The 12,664-nt window shown below is 43.0% G+C and overlaps 2 protein-coding genes across 4 annotated transcripts in view; one reads left to right on the top strand and one right to left on the bottom strand.

Annotated features, from left to right (window-relative positions):
* LONP2 (lon peptidase 2, peroxisomal) overlaps window positions 1–3,119 on the bottom strand; it is a 201,978-nt gene extending 198,859 nt beyond the window's left edge. For all 3 annotated transcript variants that reach the window (XM_033941471.1, XM_033941474.1, XM_033941473.1), the window contains exon 1: window positions 2,857–3,119. In XM_033941471.1, the coding sequence (XP_033797362.1) occupies window positions 2,857–3,089 (233 nt within the window). In that variant the 5' untranslated portion in view covers window positions 3,090–3,119. The remainder of the gene's footprint in view (window positions 1–2,856) is intronic.
* Window positions 2,913–12,664, top strand: part of LOC117359170 (multidrug resistance-associated protein 9-like) — a 227,418-nt gene continuing 217,666 nt past the window's right edge. Inside the window, exon 1 of the mRNA XM_033941465.1 lies at window positions 2,913–3,124. The gene's annotated coding sequence lies outside the window, so the exon portion shown is untranslated. The remainder of the gene's footprint in view (window positions 3,125–12,664) is intronic.

Below are 12,664 nucleotides of genomic sequence, written 5' to 3'. Positions count from 1 at the left end.
ATTCACAGGCACAGCGCCTCCTTCCTGCAAGGGATTCCCTTTACGCTGGAAATGTATGGAAACTCCAAGCCTCCACTTCCTGCACAGGCCTGCTGTTAGACTGGAAACCAATGTAGAGTGTAGGGGCCTGTAAGCACACACCTACTCACAGGCTTGTGCCAGCTATTATTACAGTACTGTTGCTATTCTCTTGCTTAGGAGGAGTGGGGTGGACAGGGAGAGGAGGTCTGCTATTTTGTTTTCATCGTACAGGTATAGTATAATTGTTTTGTCTGTCTTGACAACTACTGTTGTGTTTTGCCGATTTCTTTTTAAATTGTAATCCACTTAGGGTATAAAGTGGAATATAAACGTTAAATTGTCCAAAGTAGAGCATTTTCAAGAGTTAAATGTTTTATTGAATATGACACCCTTTTGAGAAGTGCTGAATTATAATGCTCTTCAACCTGCAAAATAGTATAGCTTGCACTTCATTCTGACTGCAGAACCCTTCCCCTCTTTTTTAAATATAAAGGGTTAGGATGGCTTTGAATAAATTAATGAGCATGGTCCATTGAGTATAGCAGTGCTTGTGCTCCACCAACTTAAAAATCAGCATCATTTCACCGATAAATTTCTATGGCAAATTTATTAGTGCACACCAATTTGAGTAGTCACTCTACACCCCTGAATAGATATATTCAATACACCTTCAAGTACGGTGGTATTGAAAACAGACAGCATGGGATTAATTCTCTATTTAGTTAATCTGCAACATCGATGTTAGAGGTGGGGACTCTGGCATCAGTGGCACAGACAGACAAATCAAACACATAACCACACTGAAAAGAGAGTCTACCATCATTTATACAATCAGCCTAATTAAACAGCTAACATGTTTAATAAATAGGAGCCTGTCAAGGCAGTGAAATATGCTCAGATGTCCGCTCCAGTTCCACCATTCATCCCATCAACCATCTAATGCCACTAACCCTGGGCAGGAGAGGATAAAGGGAGCTCCATGCTGAGATTTACAGCTACAGTGGCTAGGCCTGCAAGGAACTATCTTCAGTTATGTTAGATGGTGAAGAAAGCCAGGCATCTCTCATTGGGGTCTGGGAGGTAGAAGAAAAGCTGAGACTAGAAAAAGGGCTGCTGCAGGAGAGATGGAACAGAGAAAATGAGAGTCAAAGAGCCTGGGGGCAAGGAAAGATAAAGATGGTGGAGAAGAAAGATAGAAAGAACTTTTGTCTATGCTCTTACTGGTATCTTTGTTCATTTCTTTAAACTATTATATGATTGCAGAAGTAATATAAAGAATTTATAAATAAATAGAAATACCCACACTGGGTGGGTAAAGGAGAAGAGCAAGTGATGAGAGGAAAAGATAAATGAGAACAGATAATAATGGGCAGGGGGTAGGAAGCAGATGAGAGTGAGAGGGTTGCACTCGGGAGGGAGGACAGATAATAATGGGCAGGAGGTAGGAAGCAGATGAGAGTGAGAGGGTTGCACTCGGGAGGGAGGAAAGATAATAATGGGCAGGAGGTAGGAAGCAGATGAGAGTGAGAGGGTTGCACTCGGGAGGGAGGACAGATAATAATGGGCAGGAGGTAGGAAGCAGATGAGAGTGAGAGGGTTGCACTCGGGAGGGAGGACAGATAATAATGGGCAGGAGGTAGGAAGCAGATGAGAGTGAGAGGGTTGCACTCGGGAGGGAGGACAGATCATAATGGGCAGGAGGTAGGAAGCAGATGAGAGTGAGAGGGTTGCACTCGGGAGGGAGGACAGATCATAATGGGCAGGAGGTAGGAAGCAGATGAGAGTGAGAGGGCTGCACTCGGGAGGGTTGAAGCCCATATGCTACTCCAAATACAGTCATGATGTACCTTGCCAATGTCCCAGATTTTTTTTTTTTAAATTGGTCCAATCGGCACGGTTAACTGAACAGGACCATTAAAAACCAATTAAAATACGATTAAAAAAATTTAATTTTCGGGTATGAACTTACACCAAGGTCCCTACCTGAAAAGTAACCTGTCAAGAACTATATCTTAGAATACTATATCATGCCAGAAAACAAATATTTTATAAGTCACACATGGGGCGCCTCAGATTACCACCACCAGCCTAATACAGTGTCGCATGGAATCACTCTTCACCGGCTCACCCACCGTGCGTTATTAAGATTATAACGCACGGTGGGTGAGCCGGTGAAGAGTGATTTCACCCGGCACTGTACCAGGCTGGTGGTGTTAATCTGAGGTGCCCCATGTGTGACTTATAAAATATTTGTTTTCTGGCATGATATAGTATTTTAAGATATAGTTCTTGGCAGGTTGTTTAGAATTTTGAGTGCCTGTGATTGGTGTGATTACCTGAAAAGTAGGCATGGTTAAGGGTGGAGTTTGGACATGGACTGCTTTAGGTGCTGGAAAATTAGGCCAAGAAAACCTTAGCCTAATACATCTATGCCTGCCGGCGCCTAACTTTGAGTGACATGCGATAGGTGCAATTCGTCTTGAATGGGTTATAATTGAATGACCTCTTAAAATGAATACCTTCCAACCATTCTATTAATTACAGGATTATATAAGAATTATTACGCAGGAGGAATCAGTTTAAAGAGATAATCTACCATCACGAACTGCTGCCTACTGATCAAAGACCAGGCAACTGAACTGTCCAGTACTCTGAAGGCAGAGAATCACCACTGTCAGCCTAATTGCATAAACTGCTTCAAGTTGAGGAAAGCTGCTACGCTCAGGTGTCAAGGCAAAGTCCAAACTAGGCTTCCATGAGCTGTCAAATGAGAACTCGGAACCCCGCAACTCCCCCAGCCCCTAAGCCTGCAGGCACTGCCCTCCCTCCGGGCACCTGTGCAAGGCAGGCAGCGGCTCCGCGTCGCCGGCCGGGTCGCTGCTGTTGGGGATGACACCGATGATGGTGCTCTTCAGCGAGGTGCCCTTCAGTAGCCGGCTGCGCACCAGCTGCATGTTGCCCGGCGTGTCCACGGCGGTCCTCATGGTGGAGCCGGGCAGCAGCACGCTCTCGTGGGTCAGGAGCAGAGGCAAGCGACCGGGGATCTGGATGGAGCTGCCGGAAGCCATGCTGCGCGTTCCGTGCCCACTCTCACTGCAGCGAGGTAAGCGGGGCAGCCTGAGCCACAGCTACGGCGTGCTGACAGGGTCAAACTTCCTCCGTTCTTCAGAGATTCTGCCACCTGCTGTTTAATTACAGCTAAGAGCTGGGAAAGGAGCACATTCGGTATACGAAAGGTTTTTCGTTTCTTTGGTATATATTTATTTATTCCTAAAAGCTTATGGCTGTATATGGAGGGGGGGGGGGGGTTGTCATATAAAACTGTACATGTGTAGACTTTTTTTTTCTGTAGGTATAGTATCCGTCAGATTTCCCCTGAAACTGTTTATTTATTTATTTCGTTTTCTATCTCGTCATGTTTATAATACAGTGTGAATGTCCTAATATGCCAAATACAGATGGTCAGGTTCCAACATATATATTTCACTTTTTGAACATACGGTAATAGGCAAGGGATTAAGTGGAGAGGTATGTTTTCCTAAAGTTCAGGAGCACTTCGAGGGATCTGATCTGGGGGGGGGGGGGGGGGGGTAATTGGTTCCAGTAGTTTGGTAGGAATGGGAGTAGGATCAGCATCTGGCGGTCTGTAGTTGAAGGGCACGGCCTGGGGTGTTTGGAGATGTGTTTCTTCCGGAACAAGGTAAAACCAGGATCTCCAGGACGCATCATTTGGCTATGGGTATTTATTTATTTAGATTTTTATCCCGTCCTCCCAGTAGCTCAGAACGGTTTACAAGTAAACATTCACAATGGAGTGAATTGGACATACAAGATTATACAGTAGATTTAAATACTTGGACATACCAGACTGTGCAGCAGTTTAGATATAGGGACTATACAGCAAATTAAGAACAGTAAGTTAAATATAAGTAGTTTAGTTTAGATACAAGTTATTTGAGTATAGGCTGAGAGTGGACCATACAGAAATTTAGGCAGAAGATTAGAATGGAGAAAGAAGGGTAGAGGTGGGGTTTAAGGGGGTTGGGTGTAGACTGAAGGTGACCTTTAGTTGAAGAGGAGGGTCTTTACCATTTTCCGGAATGTCATTAGTGAATTCTGTAAGTCTGAGTTGAGGGGGGAGTTGGTTCCAGAGTTGGGGAATGAAGTGGCTGTAGGAGCGTTTGCGGGCGGTTTCTGAGAGGAGAGACCTTCCTGGGGGAATGCAAAGGCGTATCTCCGTTTCTGAGCGGAGGGTGCAGGTGGGGATGTAGATGGGTAAAGCTTGGATTTTATGTAGGAGGGGATAGTGGCATAAATTCTTTTGTGTGCTATTGCCAGGGCCTTGAATGCACAGTGTTGGCTAATTGGGAGCCAGTGTTCAGCGCAGAGTGCTGGGGAGATGGGATCATGGTAGTTGAGGCTGTGTAGGAGGCGGATAGCTGCATTTTGGACCCGTTGGAGGCATTTGAGATCTTTTTTGGTTATTTCATTAAATAGGGAGTTGCAGTAATCCATTCTGGAGAGGACATATGCATAGAGGAGTTGGGCTAGGTCAGGTGTGGAGATGTAGGGTTTGATCCTTCTCAGTTGGCGGAGGTAGTAGAAGGAGGTAGAGACTACTTGGGATATGTGGGTGGATAGGGATAGGTGTCCGTCTAAGGTTACTCCTAGGCTGCGTACTTGATCTGTTGCCGTTAGTAGAGTGGAGTCCCATGATAGTGTTGGGCGTGTGTATTTGGTGTTTTTTTTCCTGATCCATAAGAGTTCGGTCTTAGAGGCGTTCAGTTGTAGTTTGTTGTTTGTCATCCAGGTTTTCATGTCAGAGAGGCAGTGTTGGAGGTTAGCAATTTGGGACGATTGGTTTTCGCCTAGAGGGAGGAGCAGCTGGATGTCATCGGCATAGGAGTGGATTTTAATGTTGTACTTCTGCTCTATATCAATGACAGGTCTGATGTAGAGGTTGAATAGGAGGGGGGATAGAAGGGCGCCTTGGGGAACGCCATATTTGATAGGCTTGGGGTTAGATTTGTGCGTCCCTAGTAGGACAGTTTGGGTCCTTTGGTGGAGGAAGGAGGTGAACCATTGGAGGGCAGAGTCCTTGATTCCAAGATCATAGAGTCTGGATATGAGGAGGTGGTGGTCGACCATGTCAAAGGCAGCACTGAGGTCAAGTAGGACTAGTAGGGCATCGCTGCCTTTGTCGAGTATTGACCAGCTGTCATCAATGATATCTAGGAGTATTGACTCTGTGCTGTGGCCTGTTCGGAAGCCGGATTGAGCAGGGGACAGGGCCGCTTGTTCTTCTATGAAAGGGTGTAGTCGGGTAGCCAGTGGGCTGTTGAAAGAGCCTGGGACATAGGGTCGTGGAAGTGAAGGTTCTTCAGAAGTCTGACTGCTGTGTTTTTGGACATGTTGGAGACGGCGTAGGTTCTTTGCTGTGAGGATGTTTTGTAGCCTATGCGGTGCTTGTCTTTCTTCAGTAGTCTCGCAGAGACAAAGTCAAACACCCCTCCCAAACTTTGCTCCTAGGTCAGTGGTCTTCAACCTTTGTTATGTAAAAAGCAGTGTGAATACGAGAAAGCTCTGAGGGCCACCAAAAGATTTTAAGCTTACACTACTACTAATTTTCCTACTTTGAGACCTACTTGTTCAGACTGAGTATTAAACATTAAAAATTAATGTTAATATTGATTCTACAACACTTCAAAGATATATTTTAAAAACTCCCTTTATTTTGGATTGCAAATTCCATAAATGAGAAACTTGAGTAACACACTTAAGAGATTGTTTGCAGTCCTCCTCCGTATTTGCGGGGGTTAGGGACAGAGCTGGCCCGCAAATATGGAAAAATCTTGAGTAATATTCAGGCCGGTTCTGTCCTTATCCCCGGCTTCCCACGGCTATTTTTAGCCCTGTAAGCCCCCCCCCCTCCCCCTCAAGCCTTATCTGGTGGTCTAGCGGGTTTTCAGGCAGGAGCGATCTTCCCACACTCCTGTCGCATGCAGATCGCTCACAGGAAATGGTTGCCTTCAGCTCCCGTAGTCTCTCTAGCCATTTCCTGTGAGCGATCTGCATGGAGAAGGAGCATGGGAAGATCGCTCCTGCCTGAAAACCCACTAGAAAACCAGGTAAGACTTAAGGGGTGGGGGGGGGGGGGCTTACAGGGCTAAAAAAAAGTCTGAAAAATTAAGATTTATTTTTTTGGTAAAAAATCACGAATAACCGAATCCATAGATACGGAATTTGCGAATACGGAGGGGGAAGTGTACTATATCAATTGGGCAAGACTGAAATTACCACATTTACAGGATTTGAAGAGCATTTCAGCCAGCTGTTTGAGGGCCACAATGGAGGACTTTGGGGACCACAGGTAGTTCTGGGGCCTTGTATTGGAGACCACTGCCCTAGGTGCAGTTCACCCTTCTCCTCATGCCTTCATCAGAAGTAACAAGAAAGAATGCTTTTTTGAGCTGTGGTGCTAATTGCTTGGTTTCCATTCTTCTGTCTCGTAGGGACTCTCTGTGTATATCCCACTCTTTTTAAATTGCCTCACCACTTCTTCCAAAGGGAATTCCAGTTCTCTATCACACTTTCCATTAAAAATGCTTCCTGATGTTGCTCCTGAGTCTATCTCTTTGCTGCTTCATATAATGCCATTTAGGTCCTCTTTTACTAAGCCATGGTAGAGGTTTCTATTGTGGCCTGGGGCGCTAAATGCTCTGACGCTCATAGGCTCCAGGCTGCAGTAGAGACTAATATCGTGGCTTAATAAAAAAAAAAAAAAGGTGGGGGGAAAGGTTAATTTTGTAGGGCTACAGCCTGACCAACCTGTGTGTGTGCGCATATGAGGCCAGAGCCAAACCATCATGGATTCAACTGTAAACCCTTCTGGGCTTGAAATTATAGCTTGGCCATGCTTCAGGACTATGAAGAATGAATATAGACTTAATTCTTTATTTCCTGCCTTTGTATTTGCTGTGACCCTGGGTTTTCTCATCCTTGAGGTTAGTTGTGAAGACCTTGCAAGTACACCAATGTTGCCACCATCTTCAGCGAGCTTTAGCACACCTGCATTCCTAGCTTGTCTTCCATCTCTCATCACTGAGGATGTGGTTCATCTGACTTTCACATGATAGCAAATTTCTGATTGGCTCTGTCACTATTGGTGACAGATTGCTTCTAGATTTCCATACAGTGTTGATAACAAAGACAATTAATAAATAAAAGCAGAGACCAAAGAATTTGTGTTTTACCCCCTTCCATTCCACACTTTATTGCTTAAGACCTTGCAAGCTTACTCTCTTTGTGCTGTACTCCAGGGCGACACCTATGAGGGGAGAGTGTGACGCAGTGGTTAAAGTCACCGCCTTAGCACCCTGGGATTGTGGGTTCAAACCCACACTGCTCCTTGTGACCCTGGGTAAGTCACTTAATCCCCTCCATTGCCCCAGGTACATTAGATAGATTGTGAGCCCACCGGGACAGACAGGAAAAAATGCTTGAGTATCTGAATAAATTCATGTAAACTGTTTTGAGCTCTCCTGGGAGAACGGTATAAAAAATTGAATAAATAAATAAGACTCAGAGATTTTGCTAGACATCAGACTGTATCATCCACCTTTTTCTTTAGGCTCCTTTTACAAAGGTGCGTTAGGGCCTTAACGCGCGGAATAGCGCACGCTAAAATGCCATGTGCGCTAGCCGGTGGTAGTTTTTGGGGGAGTGTGCGCTATAGCGCGCACTAATCCAGTGCATGCGCTAAAAACGCTAGTGCACCTTTGTAAAAGAAATTTGTCTCTGTGGCCTCAGCTTTGAGTTCAAACATTCAAGGTACCATCCAGGGACTGGGTTGATTAGGTTCAACATAAGGAAAATTATTCCATCCTCTCTGTGGAACAGGAATCATTTACTGTATCAGGATCCAGAGTTTATGTCTCATCTGCCACACAAGATAGCATGGCTGTTTACCCTTTTCTCCTGGAGGGTACAGTCACTTGCTAGACGTGATAATATATTGGTTTTGATTAAGTTGTTATGAAATGATCGTTTCCACTTTGCAGAGGTTGCCAGTTATTGACACTGGATCCATTTCACACGGTCTTTAACACAGGTATAATAATGCTGCCATTCTCTGCATCTCATTAAACAAAACTCAAAGTACTGGCAATATTAAACCCTTCAAGGTAGCTTGTGTTACCATTGCGGTCAGTACATGGGATCTCAAATGTAATGCTGAATCACTCTTTTCCTGGCTTATACCCTGTTACCTCTCTGCACTGGAGGCCCCAAACTAAACAAGATGACAATATGTGATGCAAACAGAAAATAAAAAAAAAAATTTAAAAAATTCTATTTGTTCTTTCATTTCTCACTCTTGCCTTGAATATTGATGCATTTCTTATACAAGTTATAGTCGTATATAAATTAATAATACCATGTTTCCCTGAAAATAAGACAGTGTCTTATATTAATTTTGGGCTCCAAAAATGCACTAGGTCTTATTTTTGGGGTATGTACATGATCATCCCTCCCTTTCTCTCCTTCACCCCAATTCTTCCTCTTTCCTTTTTCTCCCCCACATGTGCAGCATCTTTCCTCCCTCCCATCCCCCTGTGCAGCAGAACCCTTGCCCAGCTTCTATCCTTCCTTCCTTCCCTCCCATCCCATGTGCCTGCTGCAGTTGCACAGGTAAATGGAAAGTTTTAAGGGAAAGTATATGTGTAATTTCCCTTTCTACAGTTGCTGGTATTTCCACATACACTGGCTGCAGCACTAATAGGTGACATCACTCCATTTTTCTCTGGCACATAAGTGAAGTGCTAAGTATATTTTCTAATTGATCCCTGGCACATAAACATACACAAATAGTGATAAAGATAAATAGATATAAAATATTCATCTCAACCACAAGATGTCAGCCCTGCACATACATTTGATGATCATGGCAGAGAAGTCTTTAGAACAAGTGCTTCTGAAGCTGATCCATCTCTACAAAAGTAATTCCCAAAGCATGGTCCAATCATGTACTAATTAAAGGGCCCTTTACTAAAAGACATTAAGTCCTAACAGAAATGGTAAAAGAAATATAACATTTTCCTTATGCAGAAATACTAAACAGATTAGGGCTATCCAGTTTGAAGAAGATATAACTGAGAGGGGATATGATGGAAGTTTATAAAATTGTAAGTGGGATGGAAAAGTTAACCTTTCAGGCAACACAAAAAAACAAGACCCTTGAACACACCATAAAACTAAAACAAATTGTAGAAAGATTTTTTTTTCACTCCACCTAATCAAGCTATGAAATCTGTGGCCAGATAATATGGGCAAAGCAGCTAAAACAGTAGGGTTTTAAAGAAGTTTGGGCAAATTCCTGGAGGAAAAGTTCATGAATAATTATTAGCCAGGTAGGTTTGAGAGATCCTTACTCCTTTCTGCAAATGAGAAATAGATATACTTTTTGGGATCTGCTGAGACAGGTGGCTGGAATCAATGACCTTGATCTGACTCAGCATAGCTTTTCTTTATGTCCCTATCCTTAGAGAAAAGGTTTTGGAGGTTTAGTTGGAATTTGCAAGTATAAAACAGGATTTACATGGGCAGAACAAATCTGTTTAAGTGCATTCTCAGCTTCCTAAAACTAAATGCACACTTCACTATGGGTCTGCTTTTATCAGCCCTAAAAATATGTTTCTGAGGCTATAACTTGGTCAGGGCAGAAAATGATGCACATCCATTAAAATAATAATTAAAAAACCATGGATGTTGAACCAGCATACATATGACCTCATTTGAAATGTCTTAAAATGCAAGTACATACTTACGTTTTATCACATAGTGGGTTGATCTTCAGACGCGAACCGTATGGCTATTTTGTTGTTGAAAAGTGCATGAGTATGTCCTCTGTTAGGTGTTTATTGAAAAAATTACTTTTAAAAGGGTAATTTAAAAAGCCATTATCATAGGTAAAACCATGTGTTACCCATGGAAATGGAGTGTTGTAAAATTGTTCACCCTAATTGCAATTAAAGTACATGTATAGAGGTGCATGCATTTTACAGCAGTCATAGAGCTGAAGTAAGTGCTGACACCTGATTGGGACAGGAAATCAAGTAGATCACTGTATAAATGGGAGCCCTGCCTATAACCCATTCTCTCCCCCCCCCCCATGCTTTTCCCTATATATACATAACTATGAGGCCTTTTTACTAAAGCTTATCTTGTACAAAATGTTTAAAACACCCATTTTGAACCTATAGACTTCTTAGTATTTCACATGTGCTAATTCCATTAGTACATGCTAAGCTTTAGTAATAGGGCCCCTATGTAAGTGGGTATTTCCAGTGGGTATTTGCAGTAGGTGCATACTTTCCATGTAAGTATCTTTATGCATGCATGTGACATGCAGTTTAAAACAAAAAAATGTTAACATCCTCCAACACTGCATGGAATACTGCATGGAATACTGCATCCAACACTGGTCACCCGTACATGAAAACGAACATAGTACTACTCGAAAGGATCCAGAGAAGAGCGACAAAAATGGTTAAGGGACTGGGGGAGTTGCCGTACAACGAGAGGCTGGAGAAACTGGGCCTCTTCTCCCTTGAAAAGAGAAGACTGAGAGGGGACATGATCGAAACATTGAAGATATTGAAGGGAATTGACTTAGTAGAGAACGAGAGACTATTCACCCTCTCCAAAGTGAAGAGAACGAGAGGGCACTCGCTAAAGTTGGAGGGGAAAAGATTCCGTACAAACGTAAGGAAGTTCTTCTTCACCCAGAGAGTGGTAGAAATCTGGAACGCGCTGCCAGAGGCTGTTATAGGGGAAAGCACTCTAAGTTCCTACTGGAACAGAACATACGCAAGTAAGGCTAGACTCAAATAGGGCACTGGTCTTTGACCTAAGGGCCGCCGTGTGAGCGGACTGCTGGGCACGATGGACCATTGGTTTGACCCAGCAGTGGCAAATTTTATGTTCTAAAACAAGCCTACTCCCTATCCTCTGGATTTTATAACTTGGCCAAAATTGGGCATGGATCCCAGATTGGTGCCCAAAATAATTAGTTAATGGGTTCCAATGATATAATTATTGCGGGATTAGGACTTGTAGTTTTACAGCCATGCTCAAAGCGGTTTACATACAGGCACTTCAAGCATTTTCCCTATCTGTCCCGGTGGGTTTACAGTCTATCTAATGTACCTGGGGCAGTAGAGGATTAAGTCACTTGCCCAGGGTCAGAAAAAGCAATGTGGGGTTTGAACCCACAACCTCAGGATGCGGAGGCTAAAGCTCTAACTCCACTACATCATACTCTCCTTGGTGCTAACAAGCACTTAATTAACACTAATTATGATTTGGACACCAATCTGGTTATGTACCTAAATTGGATCATGTGAAACTCAAAAGGAGGAGTGGCCACCGAAGGGGAATGAGTGGGTCGGGGGCATTCACAAAAGATGTATGCAGTGTCGCGGATTATCAGGGCTCCATGCCCAATTTGTGTGCCAGGATTTATACCAAGCTTCAGCTGGTGTAGGTCCTCATGCCCAGAGATGACCGCTGAATTCAGTACTCAGTGCTATTCTGTAAAGAGTGCTAATCCAGAAACACCCTGTTTGGAATAGTATTGAGTGCCAAATATTTGGTACCATTTGTAGAATCTGACTCTTTATGGGGAAAATGCTGATGGGAAGAAAGTTCATTTTAGGAGGGAGGAGACAGGAGCAAGCAAACCTGCTGAAAAATAACAGCAGTACATAAACTTCTTACTCATCCTTATTCAACATTTTATATCCTGTGATTGCCAAATCCCTCTTGTGTAAATAATTACCGTAACTGTGAGCAATTGCATACATATCCTTATGCAAGAAGGTTACAAAAAAAAGAAAAATCAGCATTTATCAGTTAAAACCATTTACACCCACAGCTATCTTCCATTTACTACTTATGCAATATAATTACTTTAAATGCTGAATAATAAAAAGCATATGGAAGGCTATTTTATAAGGGGGGTGCCTTGATTTGGGCACTAGGTGGTCCTTTTACTAATCTGTGATAAGCACTAGCATATGTTTGCTATAACTTAAAAGAATTTATCATGAATGCGCTTAGCTGCGCCATGGTAATTTGTAATCTGCATGCACAAATTGTGTGATAAAAAAATAATCATTTAAATTTTTTTGTAGAGAAGCCATGTCTGGGGTGGAGAGCGGGTATTTCTGTGCTAATCAGCGTGTCTGCATTATCATGCGCTAACTGTTTAGCGCATGATTAGCACAGGAGACCTGACTGCTTACAAAATAGGTGTCAGTAAGGGGTCAAGCACTAATTGTTATTAATGGCTGCATGTTAATGGCAATATTAATGTATGTAAACACCAAAAAGTCCAACAGGACAGAGAACCCATGAGTATAAAATTTTTATATGATGTGTTTTAATATGTTGTGTTATGTTTTTATGTTTAGTGACCCCTGATGCAGGCGTTCCTCAGACGCCGAAACACAGTGCTATGTCGGGTCCACAGCTTCTGCTTGTGTCCTTGTATGAAATAAACAAGTTGGTTTTACATCAGTGTTCTTCAGTGGAGGGCTCATTGTCCGTTCCCACAATATTAATGTATGGCCATTAATTCAGAAAA

Source organism: Geotrypetes seraphini, chromosome 4 (assembly GCF_902459505.1).
Source record: "Geotrypetes seraphini chromosome 4, aGeoSer1.1, whole genome shotgun sequence".
Lineage (NCBI taxonomy): Eukaryota > Metazoa > Chordata > Amphibia > Gymnophiona > Dermophiidae > Geotrypetes > Geotrypetes seraphini.
This window is presented reverse-complemented; position numbering and strand designations above follow the sequence as displayed.